The sequence below is a fragment of the Vidua macroura genome, chromosome 3 (genome assembly GCF_024509145.1).
Source record: "Vidua macroura isolate BioBank_ID:100142 chromosome 3, ASM2450914v1, whole genome shotgun sequence".
NCBI lineage: Eukaryota > Metazoa > Chordata > Aves > Passeriformes > Viduidae > Vidua > Vidua macroura.
Genome location: NC_071573.1, coordinates 13,707,971 through 13,727,108, shown reverse-complemented (window position 1 = coordinate 13,727,108; position 19,138 = coordinate 13,707,971). Strand labels below are relative to the sequence as shown.

Below are 19,138 nucleotides of genomic sequence, written 5' to 3'. Positions count from 1 at the left end.
TGAAAACAGGGGTATATCTAGCTCACGTTATCATATTAACATTTCATTTATGGATTCAAAATCTTGCAGGCTGCATTCAAAATCCACATGATGTCTTTCTTGAGTGCTAAAGTTTTCAAGAGGATCTGTACATCAGCAAATAAATAGGCAATGTAAGAATACAAGTCTGGCCAAACATGCAGCAGCTAATAACACAAAGTCTGAGGCTACTTCACCTAAGGATGAAGAGAAACTGATTTGGCTTAAAACAGAGTCAGACAACAATAGTGTGTTCATCACTGTACCAAAGGAAGGGGAACTTCTCTGATGTAACCGCAATCATTTAGGATATACAAAACTAAGCTGAGAGGTTATGAGGGACCAGACAGCAATTTTCTAAAATAACTAGAGCCTAGCAGAATTCAAGTTACATATTCTCTGCTGCAAAGAAATATTATTGTATTAAGTATTTGTACTACACTAACTATCATATGCTTCTACATACCAAAGCAAACAGCATCAGCTTCACAATAATCACCCCAAACATTCTCACTAGCCTTTCCCACAAAAAGGCTCAACTCAGTGTTGGCATCCCAAACACTGAGTGTCCCAATCTCAGCTGTTGAAATAGATATAAAGGACAGACAACAAGATAAAACTCATACAATAGGCAAGTGCTGCTGTAACAACTTAAAAATCTGTAAAAGCTGTAGTAAGCCGAAGAGAGGAGAAACATCGTCCCTACCCACCATGAAGTATACACTTCACACATCCCTGAGGTCAGAGGAAAAATGCCAGGAATTATCTTTAAAACAATCAAAGGCATTAAAAAATATTAAAAAATAAGCAAAGCCTGGGTTTCAACTGTGACCAGAAGTATAGTCAGAGCAAGTCACAGAGGTATTTCTGAGGAAGGCTGAACAGCAGCAAAAAACACTATGCACAGAGGAATACACACACAAAAACTGTGCTAAAATCAGACTGTGTTGAGAAGTAGATCAGCTCTTCCATTCTTTCCCTGGAATTTTTTGCAATACTAATTTATTTTGTGCTCCACCACTTTCATTTCACTAAGAAAGTATTGGTTGACTATCAAACAAATAATGAAAACATAAAGGAAGTTTTGTTTTCTATTGCCATTACTCCCTCTCTCCTCTCAAAGAGATAACCATATGGCAGCATAAAAGCATCAAATACCACCTCTTTCCTTTCTTTGGAATTTATCACATGAATGTTCAGTTGTACAGAAGGCAGTTGAGCCAATCTGTTCTTTCTGCAATTTATACTGCTATATGGAGAAATCTTTAAGAAATTAAAAGCTAGAGTGCCTTCCATTTTCCTATTCTGGAAATGCATCATTAAATCTATATTCCTTCTGTTTTTCACAGTACCATTTTCCCCTCTATTGTACATTATCTTCATCACATTCACCCACAATCTTTCCAAACTCCTATTGATTTGCCTTTATCGTTTCCCATCCCCAAGGTTTCTCTTTACTCCAGTCTTGTACTCCGCTTCTCACATTTTTCACTCCATGTAAACAGTTTTCTAAAACACAGACCTAAATGCACAGATTCAACTGGGTGCATGTTACGTAGTTCTTCCAAGACCAAACAGATCCAAAACGCTATGAGCTGTCTTTTCCCACTTCAACAGAGTGTACTCCTTGCTAGACTACATCCATTTTCATGTGTTACTTTCTGCCCAGTGCTCTGCTCTTCAATGTCTCATGGTCCTGGCAAACACTCACATACATCCTTAAACTTCCTGGAATTGCACTAAGGTTTTCTTTCATTTCCTGGTCTTCCAATTTCTCACCGTAACTTTCCTCTTCTACCACTACCAAACTGCAGACATTTGTTCACTGCACTCCTTCCAACTGTAAAAGCCTGCTGTAGCCCAAATCCATTTTTCACTTTACTTGCACAAAAAGAATAACAAGAGGCTGCTAAAGGAAGTGCCAGTCCTTTTGTCCTCAGTAAGCAGCCTAGCACTGGTGAGGTTGCTTCAAAGGATGCACCTTCCTCAACTGTAAGCCAGAACTTAGCTGAGTCACCTAAATTTTTCCTAGTTCTGCCAACCAGGTAGGAAAGCATTGAATTAGGATTTCAAAATTTCAGTTGAGTTCAGGAGTAGCATCCTGAGTTCAGGAGCAACATCCATGTGCCTTAGACCTGTGTCATGTATTCAATGCTATACTTTTCAAAGAGAAGCTGTTCTATGTAGGCTGAAGTTATGCTGGCATTACATGAGGCAGGTAACAGGTAAATATTACCTTATTTCTGATTTTGCATCTACCACAAAGCTGCACTTTGAAATCTCAGAGGTAAATAATGATGCAGTTGGAAGAAGGTGAACAGTGCCAGACGTCACAGAAACAGTGAGGTAGCAAAAAATGAAATAGCTGTTAAATAACAGGCAGTCTCTGCCAGGAAGCAAGCCACAGAATGCTTCCTGAAAGAAAAATTGAAAGAGGTGGTCTGCAAATGTGGTTGAAGCACCCAGAAGAATCACAGCATTGAGAGGTAGTCCTGTACTTAGGCTGATCAAGGAATTCTAGTAAAATCCTGACTTTTTTCCTTTCAGTGAGGGAGATCTCAGTGGACATCCAGAAATTCAAATTCACCCATGAAGACTGACATGACCATGCTGAATAAGAACCCTGGAAATTTTTTCTACTGTAAAGCCCTGGAGTCCCTTTTTGTTCATTATGTTATCAAAACACTTCCCTAAGCTCTATAATGCAGTCTGCCATCTCAGGCATCACAAGCAAAAGCAGTTTTTCAAAATGTACAGCCTGACCAGCCTTGCAGCTGACAAGCTAGGACAGCCACAATGGAAGGGAATTAATTTTTCTCCACCAGCGAATATCCTCAGCCACAGGGTAAACTACAAAGCGTTAAACCTAATGTCAGATCTAACGCAAAACCAAGCAGATAGGAAAAAATGAAAATATATCCAAAACTGCTATATCAAAACCACTGTCCCAGTATTTCACCCATCAAGTAAACTACCTTATACACTTATCCACCTTCTTCAAAACTATGTAAATACACATAAATTAATTTTGAAGTGTAAGAGAAGCTTTATTTACACATTTCCCCTTCACCAGAAGTCAAACCAGAACTGTTACTGCAAGCTATCAAGCATTCCTTGTTCTTCAAAACAAAGCTGCTGTACATACACGACATGACTTGTCAACTGTGTAGCAACACAATATATTTTAGTAGCTTGCAGGTTTTCTCACACATTCAAGTTTTCCATCTTGCAGCATTATATTTAATTACGTAACAATGAACTTCTGCCCTTATGTAACATGTTGGCCTGAAGTTGCTGCAGCTATCAGGAGGGTATAATGAAACCTTATAAATGCTTTTTAAAAGATAGGATGCATATGTAACAGTATTAGGTCTTAGAAAATGAAGGTCTTGAATTCTGCACCATGAATATAGAAAAGGAAAAAAGTGTGAGGATTTCTGAAGAAAGCTGTGCTACTACTGGAAACAGCTACCTCATCTATTGTTCCTACAATTCTGCATAATTTTCATTATGTAGTTTCATTACTATAGTTCTGCAACTACAGTGTCTTAAACAAGAATGAACAGATTGTTTTCTGAAGCCTTTAGAGTTAAGTTTAACTTACTGTTTTTTCTAACACTGCATGGAAAAGAAAAGAAAATGGAAAAAAAGCCTCTTAAGGTTTAACATTACTTAAGAGAAGAAGTAAGAACAAGCTTTTACTGTCTTTGACTGACTTTCCATAGTATCAGAAATATTAAAGCACAGAAATTAATACCTCACATTTCAGTCACATTTACATATGTCTATTGATTAGTAGAAAACAAAAATCTTTTAGGACTCAGAATGTAATGAATGATTTTGTTTTTCAGATTTAGTGAAAAAAATCCTTCTCTTATATAGGTTATCATGTCATAGTCAGCAGAGACCAGAGAGCAAAGCTGTAATCTACACAGTAAAGTGTCCAGCAATACAAACAAACCATTTACTTGAAACAACACTGACTTCTAAACACTTAGCAATCATACCTCCAAAGAGGCTTGATTTGACTTAGTGCTGCCATTCAACTGGAAAAAAAGTATTATGATGCTTTTAAGATGCGAATCTAGAGAATTACTTCCATACTTATTGCTTAATATAATAAAATTAGTTAGAATTGCTCTAATCTCAAACTAGGAAAAAGTAATGAAATCTCAGTAAACAAAAATTTTGTTCAAGACCACTAAGTGCACTTATTTAGAATGTTAGCAAAGTCATCTTGATGCTTACCCAATCATTGCGTTTTCTTTAATCTGGCCCTCTGTGCCATTTACCATTGGTTCTTGATTTCTGTTTTCTTTATCTGAAGCATCACTTGAGAGGCCCAATAAAGCTCGCACTCGTTTTGATTTCACATCCAATATCGTGTCGGTGTAGCCCACTTCTTGTAGATACCTGAAGGAAGAGAACTCATGCTAATCTTCTCTGCACGTTACTTCTGCAAAACATGAAATTCCTCCCTGAACCTCACCCTCAATCCTTTAGTTTAGCAACTGACTGAACTTCTCCCTGAACTCATCCTCAATCCCTTAGCTTAGCAAACTACGGTGCTGAGCTAGTGAAACATGCTTGTAAATCATCCTGTACCAGCTGCAGAGGGATCGCCTCTTGCAGTACCAGCCTCTACAGTCACTGAGAGAAAAAAAAAAAATCAGGGAGCCTAGCAGTCAGAGGTTATACAATACGTTATTCATTCATTTACTAAAATGGATGGAAAAGCACTTTAAATTAAAATATTTACAACTGCTTTATAAAAATCACCACAGTTGCATGCACAAGCATGGTCATTTTATTCTTTGACACATGGAAACTAGATACAAGAAGCAGCAGATATGTTCCTTATGTGAATATTATTAGAAGCCTAGAAAATAGAATAAAACTTAAATTCTTTAGCTGTGGCTATTAGTAAGAGTTGTTATTTATGATGGACTAGGCTTGATAAAATCTCTCTTGCCTCTCCTTTATTCTGCAATGGATCTGCAAAACTTTAGTCTTTCATATGACTGAACAGCAAAAATCCTTGTATGGAAACCTCACAGCCCAAAGTTGGCTCTGTAGGTTTAAAGTTGGCTCTTTCACCAATATGCCATGTTGCCCTTGAGGGCAACAGAAGGGAAATAACGATTTAATAAAGAAAAAGTAAAAATTGGTTTGTGTCCTTCCGTCTAGAATATGGAGTTAATAGCAGTGAATTGATGAAATTGTCAATATTCTAGACAACTCTGAAGAAGGGAAAAGTGACATCTGTTACAAATCAGGGACATGCATTTCTCCTGCAAGAACATTCTCCTCCAATTATTTAACAATATCATTCACATAACCACATTAGGAGAGAAATACTGATTGCTGGCTACAGAAAAATCAAACAAGTCACCTATACAAAAGAGAGTCTGTCAGTAATATGCACTCTATATTCAGCAGTGTGTCACTCTTGTATGAACTGCGCTGAGATGGAAGGACTTGTCTTCAAAATCACTGATCCAAGTCAAAACCACTCTATTTACATTTATTCAACATGCATGCAAAGATTTGAGCTCTTGCAAAAGAGAAGCTTGTACAAGCCATCCAACGAATTTAACTTTTGTACAGCTCCTTGGAAAAAGGTCTTTTAATATAAGTTCCAGACCATCCTTACTGTCTCACTCCCCTCTCATTTAATCCTCTGTAACACACCAAAATATCATGAAAATTAATTTAGTTACTATGATCACAATTCAAAAATTAATTCAGATTAAGAGACATTTGTTTCATTGACGTGAACAGAGAATTAGAAAACATCTAGTCTAACCCTCCAGATGTTAAGTCTTTTCTGCCACTTAAGAAAGCCAAAAGAAAACTTTTCCTTCTCCAATGCCAGCTGTTTTTATTTTACACAGCTCTTAGCAGAAATTACTTGTGTCTTTTGCTTTTTAATTGCAAAGTGTCATGACCCACTGTTCTGCCAAGCAGATTGTCTTATTATATTCCGTGAAAGAAAAGAAAATGAGATCAGGTGTTTGTGACTTGACAAGGCTTCTCATCTGAAGGTATGAAATATTAAAGTTTTTCAAAACCCGAAGAAAAGTAGTGCAGAAGCTCAATGAACTTCATCACAAACACTAACTTTTCTTTCAGTAAAATATAATTGAAAAAAAAATCAAATACCATCACCATCATATTTCATTAGCAGATTCTTTCTTTGCATTCAGTATTTGAGTCCTTTTTTCAACACTTACTGTCTTAACAGCTGTCGTCCTTGTTTCCATATTAGCTGGCTGTTCTGTTGTGGCTGAATCTCTGTCTCATTCCCTTCATCTGAAAAAAGAATATTTTATTACATTTTTTTCTTTTTCCTATTTGCATAAAAGATGCCCATCCACTTGAAAAGACAAATGTGATCTGCCTTAAAATTATTAGGAATTGTTTAATACCAAAATTCAAAGTGCAAATAATGAAGGGAGAAAAAAAATGCACACAACACATAATTGTAGTACTGTATACACATAAAAATTTCCAGGTACATCCTACTCTGTGAGAGCAAGTTCCTAAACTCCTTTAGGGGAACATAATGACAGTCAGTCTGCAGTCCAATTTTTGCTTTGTCCAAGATAATTGCTGCTCACATTAAGTCTGAATACAAATATCTTTTAACTGCTAACTGCAGCACAATATTGGTTTACAACTTCCCAATTTCCTTAATATTTGACAGTTCAACATGAATCAACAGATCTACTTACATCAATTTAATCCATATTTGTATTAGTTTTGTAGAAACAAACAAACAAACAATAGGGAATATGTTTTAAACTGAAAAGTTGTTGAAAAATTTTCAGCACGTTTTCCCCAACCATAAATTTGTAACCAAATGCTACTACTCCAGGAAAATCTACCAAAAAAAAAAAAAAAAAATCATGTGGCTGTTCTCTTAAGAAAACTATCAGAATGCCGGCTATGTGTTTATTCCATATACAGCTTCACATCACATGATGGTGGGTTATTCCCTCTCCTCAAGGAGATGCATATGCAAGACAAAAGATCTTGGTTTACCATCTATGACAGCCTCTACAAAACTTTAAAACCTTGTGGTCCAAACACTGAAGGATGAACAAACTTCCTGTGTAAACAAGACTTAAGAACCAGAAAAACCTGTGGTATAATCCTATGAGTAACTTGATATGTAACATGGGAAAGCTATTATTCTCATCAGGAAGTCACTTACCTTTAAACAACTCAATTAATACTACACAAAAAAGCCCCACCACCTACCCAAAGAAGCTATCAAATACTAATCAGAATTCACATGCAAGGAGAGACATATGAATTTCAGACATCTCATTCACAAATCTATTTAACAGCAATCACAGGAAATAAACAAATGCACAATCATTTTCCAATGACAGCTGGACACAGCTGGATCCAACACACATCTACCAAAGCTCAGTCTATAATTATTAAAACATGACTGAGGTAAATCTGCCTGAAAATTCCTTTTGAAAGCAAAACCTGTTCTTCTGAAGGCACTGTTAAGTATATCCAGAGGCAAGAATTCTCTTGTGCTTAGTCTCCTCAAAAATGATGACTGCTAGCAGTAGCAGTGGTTTACAGATAAGAGTGAAGAAACTTGCATTATGAGGAAATTATAGCAGAAGATATAGTATATATAGAAGAAATAGATAAATTGTATAAATAATTTTATTTTCAAAGTATCTCTTTACCAGAAGATTGAAATCTTTCTGCTAAAATTGTATTACAGACTCACCAAGAGATCATAAAGAAAACATCAAGGACATATGTGGAAGAACTACTACCAATATTTCGACTTTTTTCATGACTGGGCAGGAAAAACAGGGTCAGGGTGAGGGGAACATATGGACACACAACTTAAGTATCTATCAACGACAACTTCAAAATAGCATTAGAACAAAATTGCTATTTTAAGTCATCAGTCCAGATTTGATATAGAACAAGAATACACATTTCTGATAGCTATATATAGAATACAATGGGATAAATTACAATAATGGAATTTTAACTAAAATATTTCCAGGGTGTTGACCTTGCAGACTTAATGCACAGTCTAAACCTCTGCTGGGCAAGCCAGGCCTCGCACTACATTCCTCAGCGGGAAACTGGAGCAACATGCTGTAGCTGCATCCTGAGAAATTACAAAAAAACCCCATGGCTGTCTAGGGTTGTAGTATGATCAGGACAAAGTTTTCTAAAGGTCCAGATACAGATTGAGGTCTTCCACTTAGTAGCACCAAATTGAATATTTCTTCAGTTATGGAAATAACGCTAATAATCGCATGAAATAAAATTTCTAAAAAACTCATTAAAAACTTGGACAAGAAAAGCCTGGTGTAAAGCTTTGCTACTTGGTGTGGGGTTGGATTTTTTTGTTTGTTTGGGAGTCTTTTAATGACCTTTTAAACCCAATGAGGTAAGAAATCACCATGACAGTCAGCCAGACTGTCCCCTCCACAAACCAAGTGACAGAGATGAGATCTGCAGACATTCTATGCTCTGCCTTTACATATAGGTGATTCCAATTTTGTTGTAGTAGAAGCATTAGGAGACTGAGACACAAAAAACATTACCTATATTTTCAATGGCTTAACCATTAGCCAGATCTCTGTACCACTTTTTTATATTTTTTTTCTCCAGAGGAAAGGACAGGGAGGATAGAGGGATAAAAGAAAGTAATTTAAATTCTTAATTTCCCCAGTTCAGTGCTTAAATCTATTTGTGTGAAGTTGGAAATGAAAACAAATCAGCTTTCCAGAGACCAAGGCAAAAAACTGAAATTAGTTAAATACATCTCCAATGATCATTTGAATTCTGCAGAGAAATCTCCTATTCAAAAACTCTCACTTATGTCTAATATGCATTTTAATTTTTTTTTCCTGGAATACCACTGAAGTAATTGAACAAAAAATTATGAACTATGTATTTCATTCAGAAGAATTATCCAGAGATAAAAGGATTCTATTGCTGCGAATCTAGTATCATCCTGTTCTAAAATATCCATACACATCACTAAGGGACAGAAAAACTACTTTCTCCAAGAGCAGCCTGCTCATTTGGGTTTGGATTTTTTTTTAAATCTAAACTAACTTGATTTATTAATAGACAGAGCACTAGGATATATTTTTAATTGTACTAGGGTAAAATATAGGTTTTATTAATTATCTCTATTCTTACTGCTCTATTAAGAGACTTATTTTATCAATACTATCAATTCAGCATTTGCACATAACACAGTTAAGCTTTTATGCCAGTAATAAACTCACTCTCATTAAATTCTTACCAGAATCATAGTTCGGTGGCTTCATATCTCCCTGATTCAATTCTGTGCCATATTTTAATTTGTGGTATTTAGCCCTGCAAGGAAACCAAACAAAAAAAAAAATTAAAAATCTATCTAAACAAAAAAAAATTAAAATCTATTAGTACATCTAAAGTGTATTTCTAAACACATAAATGTCACCTGTTTTCACTTGAAAAGCCACTCCTTTCTTCTAGGCTAGGAACAAACCAAATCAAGTAATTTTACCCTGACTTCAGATAGGTAATTTTATTGAAATTTTTTTTTTCCAAGGGTGACATGTAATTGCATAGTGAATACTGAGGAAACACACAGAGCAGTTGACTGCAGATTTTACAAAATGTTCTTGCTACAGAAAAGGTTCCTTCCCTGTAGACACAAGCAACTCTTCTGTTTCCCTTCCCAACCCCCCCCCCCCCCCCGTCTTTCCTTTTTAGCCAACGTTTATGAAACATTTTTACTACCCTTGTCAGTTCAGTGCCATCTACTTCATATCTCCTACTGTCACTCCATTAAGCAAACTTTAGTTGTATTCTTCAAAATGCTGTGCTCTCCAACAGCAGCAGGCCCTCAGCCAGATCTATTCTAAATGAGATTTAGCAGTGACAGCTCACCCACACCACTTTCTCTCAAAGCTGCCACTTGACCAAGTGCAAAAATGGAGACATTCTTCCAAAAATATTTAGCCTTCAAAAGGTCTAATGTAATAAGCCCCACAGACCATGCAATATAATGACAGGAGTAGCTACAAAAAAATGGAAATGCTTTTTTGAGAAGCTTCATCCTAAAGACTCAGTATGTACAGACTTTGAAATACACATAATAAAAGCACAGTAGTACAGTATTACACACACACGTAAGTCAACCAAGATTCATTACAGTAGACTTTTAACAGTGCAACAGAGAAAATGAGGCAAAGTGAGCCTTTACTGGTTTTGCAATCTGTTCCCTCCTTCTCTGACACCATAACTTTAAAAGTACAAAATTGCAAGTTTTATACATTCACAGCTGGGTAGAAGAGTGGCTCTTACACCAGTTCCTACCCTAAACAAAAGGCTGAGAACTCAGGAAATGCATGTGCAGCCTGGGAGTAGTGGGACAATAGAACAGCACACACATACACACAGTTCAAATGCAAATGTACAGAGTGAAGTGTAGGGTAGCAAGAAAAAGCCTGAAAAAAACAAACAAACAAAAAAAAAACCTGTCATATGCACCAACATGAAAAGGAGTTTCATTAGGTCCACTAGGCATAAGGGGGTTCTTCCGCTTAAAGTTTGTTTTTGAAAAAACTAATGGGTTTGACACTTTGTAATTGTATGAGACAAGTTTTCACTAAAATCACATGACTATATCAAGAACAGCTACAGAAAATGTTTTCAAGTTACCTACACCTATAGATTGCTTCTTAAACATCTTCATTATATTACTGTTTTCTTTTGCATTTTCCTATTTCATCAAGAAAGCCCATTACTTCTAACAAAATAGTGCTGAAGAATGCTTCGTAGTTCTTATGTTTCAATTTCGATAGTAATAGATTCCTACTAATCCAGCTGTATTTTAATTATAATGAACATTTAATTCTGACTGAGAAGGGTAAGTGAAGAGTGAAGAAGTGCCTCTTAGGCATAGCAACATCGACAGATGAAGGAACTAACTCTCAAGAGTCAGAGCACTAAGCTCTAACTCAGCTGAGCAGCAATCAACAAGAAGAGGAGAAATGACGTGCTTGAAATGAATTAAAAGCAATAGATGGAAGTTAAACATTTTGGTCAGTATAGAAAAGAATAACCAAGAGTAGAAGAAAATCAAAGCTGAATGCTCAATCAAAATATTTATCTTTCCTTTTCCAACTATCCATTTCTTACATGTTGCCCTAGTAAAACAACTGCATTTCATCAATATTCTTAAACATTGATGCTATGTATACTTTTCCTCCACCAACACTAACGAAAAGCAATGATTAATCAAGAATTAAGAAATCCTCCACTCTGTCACCAACTTTAAAGAGTACCATTTTTTATGTAGTCATGAAATCAAGAGACCTTAATATGCAATCTATTTTGATCTGACTTAACAGAAGTGAACAAATATTAATACTCTGCTCTAATCTGGATTACTGACATATGTTGTGTTCCACTTCATTCCTTCAAAGAATTCTGGGAGAAGTTAGTTTTGCAGCAGTTGACACTTGCTTTCAGTTCATGGGTATTATACCAAGTTCCAATATGCTCTATGTGTTCACTAATTTTCTTATCAAGTTTTGTTAATCATTTCCAGCCTAAGAAAAATGTTTGCTAGGTTCACTGAAAGGATCATTCTTTGGACCTTTCCTGTTCCTCAGATCTCATGTTCTCCAAAATCCATCTTTCAAAGATTGAGACTGTAGGTTTTTTAACTTCTCAGTATATTTATTTCGATCTCTTAAATCCATTTTTCTCACTTTTAATTTCACCTCCCACTTAAATCAAGAGTAATAGTCTTTCTTCTTACTCAGGTTTTCCCCACTCATGAAAAGCATTATGGAAACATTTCACCAAAATGAGATTATTCATTCTTAATCCATTTTAAACTGTTAGTAACCAGGATTTTGTAACTGGTTTCACCTCATAACGCAACAGCTTTTAAAGCTCTTGTTGTTATTCTTTACCACAAGAGGATAATGTAGATTACATGGTCTTGCACACCACTGGCCCTTTAAATTTATTTTAGGTCCAAGCTGGACTAAGGTTTCATCTTTTAGAGGACCTAACTTTGTATATTGCAGGCAGAGACCAGTAGCCCTACAGAAAAGGCAAAAGAATCATGTTCTAATGAAGAGGCAACTGAAGAGATGAAAAGCCCCAAAAAGTAATCTTTATTTTCAATATTGCTGGAAAAGTTAAAAACAAAGTTATAGAGTTCTGACTGCACAAAATGACAAAAAACCCCAATGCTATAATCAAATCTGAATTAAATTCAATTGGTATAAATTCAGGTCTCTGAGCAAGACACAGATTTGAAACAGAAACATGAGTATCATGCCAGAGTATGTGACACACTGAACTCATCTTCAGTTGTGGTCAGCTTCTAAAGTTAAATAAAATATTACAAAAACCTTCCATAAAATCAATATAGACTGCCAACAGGTCATCTAGGAAATACCTTCTCACTTCTTCAGGCAGGATGAGATTTATTATTAGACACTTTTTTATGATACAGCTGAAAATGTCACAGGTATGAAAGATAAACAATCTTTTTCTAAAGTGCACTAAAAGAAGGGCTGAACACCATGACTCAGACTCCAGGACTAGAAGGGAGTCTTGACCCTTCAGTTACACATATTGCAATCAAAGGGTATGAAACTTTTCACAAAATAACCTTTAATTCTTTTCTACACAAATTCAAAATACCACTTATTCCATTAGCACATTTTAATTTAATCTGTTTTTACAATGACAGAATATCTCCTGCCCACCTGTAATGCTTAATTTTTTCACTTTTGCAGAAATCACATGGTCCAGTTATTAACAGCTTTAAAATGGCCTTCTACAGCTCACCTTGAACTTTAGCTCACACATCCCAGTAGTGTGATATTATCATCAAAAAAAAGATATAAACGATATTTTGTGTAAAAAAAGTGAAAAGAAAATGAAAGTTTATTCAACCTTTGTATCATCTGGTCAAAAAAAGGACAGTGGTTTGGTGGCAGGGGAGAAAAAGAAACAAAGATTTATTATCTGAAACTTGTTCAACTTCAGTGATTTACATTCCATTTCTGAAAATTACATATGAATTATTAACAGTATGCAGAGACAGAAAAATGACTTGAAAATGACCACCTGAAGGATACAACTTAATAGAAAATATTTTCTATCTGAAGACTAGCCTTCCAGTTATTTGAAAGAAAGCTATTTTAGCACTGTGAAACTATGTTCCTGGGTAGATGCCCTTACTCAGATAAGTATGAATATTACCACTGCTCTGGCTTCTGCCCTTCATTACACAATTCTCCTCTTTTGGTTAGCAGTATTTTCATTAAACTATGTGTCTTCTGTTCAGTGCTTGGAAACATTCAACATGGCTGCCACACAAGAATTGCTTAGGAAAATGCTAAAAGCCTTCATCTACATTTCCTAAGACTGAGCGCAGTGAAACTTTTCTGAATACTTCACATAGAAATAAATTTGATTCCAGTCAAAAAAAGCCACTATTTCTTGGAAATATCTGTCGCCAGACCTGAAGCATCTGATCCAGCTGTGCTGAGGGAGCCTGCCAAAACATCCGTAGAAGATCTGGGAGCTGCCGCCAAATCAAGAGACATAAACAAGAACGACTGCCAGGAACAGCACAGCGAGATATTCTACCCAGGGGAGAAGGCGCCAGCCTTACACTGATCAGACACATCAGTGCAGAAAACAACACAAAATTAAATCAACTGTTTCTAGAGACATAGCTCAGGAGTCCAGTTCTTTGGTTGAAATATGTTAAGACAGGAAGTGGACTAGACTAGCCGAAATAGGACATGTACTTGAGAGAAACAGTACTATGTTTCAGCTAGCTCCTGAAAATCCAGAGGCACCAGTGCAATTTACTGATGGTGGAACAAGTATTGATAAAGTCATAAAAAGTAACCCTCAACTCTGAATAGCCTCACACTGCAATCTACTGGATGTTGGCAAAACTACATCAAAACTGCTATTGAAAAATGCTAGCACTTAACTACCCACTAGCTCCTTCTAAGCTCCTTGCTATTTCACCAAGACTCTTCAGCAGAAATAACCTGGCCTGCTATACACACACACAATAAAAAGGTAATCTCACAATTACTGACATAAAGACTAAACATTAAACTAAATTTGCCAGAAAAGCATGACCATCAGTAGTAAAACTTATTTTCTACCTTACCCACACTACAATGACATGACATGAAATAGAAAACAACAACAGTGGTCCCAAAGTTGTTAATTTATAGTAAAATTTGAAACTATTTGGTTGATAAAAGAAATGCAGAGCAGCCACTATAAATAACAGCAGCTCATAGAAGCATGTACCTGAGAAAACAAATGTTTCTCATTTCTTTTTCATGGTTTCCTGAGGGCATAGTGAACATGGAGTACTCTGGTCCACAATTTCATATTTTGTTCTGTTACTCATAACTTATTTCATCCAGCTGAGAAAGATCTGAAATGCTACACAGCCATAGCAGAAATGAAGGAACACAGGAATGATTCCCTGTTCCCTCACAGCACACCAACCTTCCCCAAACTTGACAGGAATGTCTTCCTCCTACCTTATAGGATCACATTTGCCAGCTCTAAGAACCCAATGGAAAATGCCAGCATCCTGACTACTGTCTGACCAGGCTGACAGCTGATTTAGGAAAATGCTGGGAAACAGAGCAGTGCTTCCAAGCTCAGTATGTTGCCGTTCTTTCAAGTATCAAGCAAGATACTTGCTGAGAGATAATTCCAGAAAGAAATACAAAACTATTTCTTTAGAAACTGGCAAATAAAACTGCTGTTTAAAACTACAAACTCATACATAGCTGTCTCCAGCACACACACCAGTCACAAGCATCACATCTGCTTACAGAACCACTGCACACCCATACTGGAACTGTCACACTGGATCAGATCAGCTGATTGTAGCCTACTGACCTAAGTAACCGAGGCTAATGCCACACACTGCAGAAAAACATGCAACATAAAAGATACAGATGTAAAAACTGTAATAAGAAGCCACCAAGTGTTTTTTCCTAATCCTGACAGGGACTGCTGCATTAAGTTTTAAATGTCATAATTTAGGTAGATTTTACACTATAAAACTGAGGGACATTTTCATCATCCATATGGAAGTTTGATTTCTGGTTTTTTAATGTTACAAAGTTTTTCTGATAGTACACAAAAATGTATTCACATAGTTTGATAATTTTGAATTGCTAACTTCTGTGCGTTATGAACATGAAGGGTTAAAAATACTTTTACGTAATCAGGAATAGCTCCACCAGTTTTGAAACACAAGAAATCTTCACAGAATACATATAACTACGAGTATATCTTTAGCTGAACCAATGACACTAAGCTTTGTAATCATGCTCCAAACATAATCCTTTCCACAGCCATAAACTGCAAACTCCATTATACATACATTTTGTATTTTTCTGTGCTCTTTGATGTAATATCAGTTTAGTACCACAACAAGGCCTGGGCAAAAAGAGTAACTACCTTAAAGATTCCTCCAAGAACTCGCAAAGCAGAAGAAAGTACACTGGAGCCCTGGGGCTACTGCTGGCCAGAACCCTGGCTGCATCCCCATGCTAGTGGATTAACTGGTTGCTACCAAAAAGTTCTGAACTGGATGGTAGAAGACATATCTTGTGCTAAAGTAGCCGATATAAGATAAGCAAATCTGAATGCAATACTATTGCTATTACTATAATGTAACTATTGGTGTCATTTTAAAATTATCTACCAGTGATGTTCTATTCCTCATTTGCATATGTGTGTATTTTAAATCTTATTTCTACTAAACAAACTCTTTCAGAGTCTTCTTTTATTAAAGAGAAGCAGGAATTATTTGATAGGAAAATGATAACGTAAGCAATGACCGCTTTGGAGCAGTACCATAAATATACTCTTTATTCAATAATGTTAGAAGACATTTCACTAATTAAAAGAATTTAAACTAAACTTGGCCTAAAATAAATCGGTTGAACAGACAGATTTCCAAAAACATGATAAAAAAAACGACGTGGCTTGCCTCAAAGGTTAGAATAACAGGAAAGTATACATAAGAATAAAATGGTAAACTGAGGACATGTACTAAAATGTCCATGAACCACTGATTAACCAGTAAACATAAATATTTTTTCAATCACACAATTAACCTCCAGAAGATATTCTTGTAGAATTTCTCATATTGAAAAGACTAAAAACTTAGCAAGATTAAAAACTAGTAATTATTAGACTGAAGACAGTTATTCAAAATTTCAATTGACACACATTAGTAAAAAAAGCTATTACTTTGAACAAAATGAAAATACACTGTAATTCTGGAGTATAATCTATACAGTTCAGTGGAATTTTACCAAGGGAAAGCATTTGTTATTGATCAGCTATGGGTTTTGTTAGCATGTTTTTCAAGCCGTACTATTTTAGCTATTGTTCCTATCATAATGCAGACATTTAGACTACTGGTTTTATTTAGTACAGTAAAATCTATCAATCTGAAAACTGAGTAGAGACAGAAAAAATATTTCTTGGTTTTGTCAAAAATAAAGTTTCTGTCTTCAGCATTTCTTCATCACATACTCATCGCAAAAGCAGCGTACCTTTCCTGTTTGAGCGCATATTCCAGCATTTTGATTCTTCGCACTAGATCCTTCTTCAGATTTTCCTGTCCTTTCCTTTCACCTTGAAGAAAGGCAATCTGGGCCTGCAAAAGGAAGTGTTCAATTTAGAATCTGCTTGCTCAAAATCATTCAGCTTAGCTCTTAAGTGTGTGTGTGTCTTCCAAAGTTAATTTAATATTCATTTGTAGAATTCAAAAGGAGTTGGTTTACTATGCTTCGTAAACATTTAACACTTACAAAAACCACTGCATAGATAAGGCTTCTAAACGGCATGCTCACTACAGATCCAAAAAACAAAAAAAAGGGGGGGGAAGAAAAAGATAAGAAATAAAGCAATTTTTGTTTGTTTGACAGGGTTTGTTTTCTCTCTTGGATAAACATTCAATAAAGGATAAGGAATGAATAAAATAAGCATACAAAAAGCCTTCAGCAGATAAAAGTATTTACCAACAATAAGCAAGAGAAGATGATAAAGTATTTCTGCTCACCAACTGAAGTAGTGTATAATTAGGGTATAATTCTATAGATACATGACACTAGTAAAAAAACCTGATGTAAACCATGTTCAGCTAAAATAAGAACAAAAGGAAAAATAAAACCCTGTTTGCAACACAGGGTTAAGTGTTAATTATGATACTTACTAAAATAGGTTAAGGAAAGCTCTCCAGAAATACTGTAATTAAGAGAGGAAGAAAAAGGAAAACAGGGAAAGGTATTTTGGTGAGGGAGACAAGGAGAGAAATGGTACATAAGTAAATAAAAGTAAAGCAAAAAATAGACAGCTAACCTCTATCAACTTCCAGCACAAGTATTCAGTTGCCTGTGAAAAATCTCCTTTAAATAGAAAATTATGACAAACACAAGCTATTAATTCCTAATCATAAAGGAAGAACTACCTGATTTTCTACCTAATGTCCAAATCAAGAGGCAAGTTCTTGTGCTTGCTCAACTCATAAATACACTTTTAGGCAAAAATACCTACAGGCAGTCACCACGTCATGCCTCAGTCTCACCTGCCATTTCCAGGATCACAAGCTTTCTGCACCTCTACAGCTAAGTCTTCATGCATCTCATCTGTCTCTGGAGAAGCACAGCCAGGATAAATGGCACCTGGCCCACACCACCAGCTGTTGAGCATGACAACCTATAACCCTTTCATTTAAATAAATGCCCAGCAAAGTCAGGGATTAAAAATGAGCAAGAATATCCTATCTTCACCTGTCACAACCCTGCAAGCACTCCCCAGATATTTTAGTTAATGGAGATAGTTGCTTCCAAAGAATCTGACTGCAGATTTTTACCCCAAGGTGAGAAAAACCAGTCTCTCTAAATACCATTTTCTCTCCAGCAACTATAAAGGGAAGGCACACAGCTAACTCAGTTGGACTTTGGTGACCAGGCATGATGAATCTCACACCCAAAGCCATTTGTTGGTGGCCAGCAATAGCAGCTGCTCTAAAATATCACACCAGCTGACATAATTTCACTGCTCAAGTACAGCCAGCAAATAGCTTGACAGACACCTGAAGGATCTTTAACTGCCAGTCACCAACTAGACCAGCCAGTTTATGACAAGAGAAAAACACTGGCTGCTCTCCAACTAAGTCACTCTTTACTTTCAACAGGGGAAATACAATTGAATTAAAAAAAAAAAAAAAAAGTCAAAAATCAAAAGAAAGATCTCCCACTCTGGCATCAACTACAATTGAATTCTAATTTTATGCCCAGGTTTAAAGAAAGACACAGGAAAAAGAAATGTTGATGCTGGAGTCAGCATTTCCTACCCTGAGGAATGTAACTGAGCAAGAAGCATCTCAACAAGGTCAGCATCCCTCCCTAGAGGAGCATCTCAGGCACATATAACTTAGTCTGCAGTGACTGTACAGACACACAGATTCTCACTCCCTATCTCCACATAGGCCCAGTGGAACTAAACATGCGCTCTTCTCGTCAAAAGGGAGAGAACATCAAAATGCACCTTTAAAAACAGAAATCATGATGTAAATATGTATTTGGCTGGGATGAAGATAATCATCCAGTGCCATCAGGACACAAGCTGAAGTGATCTATTATGTGACCTGCTGTCTGCAAGCAATTTCTAGCCAAGAATGAACTGACTGAACACGCTGGAATGAAGCATTTTTATCTGGAAGGTTGGCAAACAACACAGTTCACGCACTGCTATACTACAAAGGTCAAAGCAGTATTACTGTGCCAATAGTTGAGACTAAAGTCATCTTCCACTGGTAGCAGCCTAAACAAAACTAAAAAATGCAATTTCTCAGTAGTTTTAACAGCTTCCTTTTGTCAGAGGGAGAGACATAAATGGATATGATTAAGAAATACCATATGACACCTCCTTCATGTGGACATCTTTTGTTGCAAGTAATATGTCCATGCTCTTAATGATGTCTTAGAACTTTCCTTTTTCCTGGATTTTCAAGAAATACTTGTGTTTCTTACTT

The 19,138-nt window shown here is 36.1% G+C and overlaps 1 protein-coding gene across 3 annotated transcripts in view; it reads right to left on the bottom strand.

The window, feature by feature from the left end:
• STRN (striatin) overlaps positions 1–19,138 on the bottom strand; it is a 68,487-nt gene that overhangs the window by 38,844 nt on the left and 10,505 nt on the right. For 2 of the 3 annotated variants that reach the window (XM_053972974.1, XM_053972972.1), the window contains exons 2-5: positions 16,653–16,756; positions 9,323–9,396; positions 6,252–6,330; positions 4,267–4,431 (exon numbers count right to left, since the gene is read on the bottom strand). In XM_053972974.1, coding sequence (XP_053828949.1) covers positions 4,267–4,431; positions 6,252–6,330; positions 9,323–9,396; positions 16,653–16,756 — 422 coding nt within the window. Of the gene's footprint in view, positions 1–4,266; positions 4,432–6,251; positions 6,331–9,322; positions 9,397–16,652; positions 16,757–19,138 lie in introns of those variants that run through there. The other variant, XM_053972973.1, reaches the window with a different exon arrangement.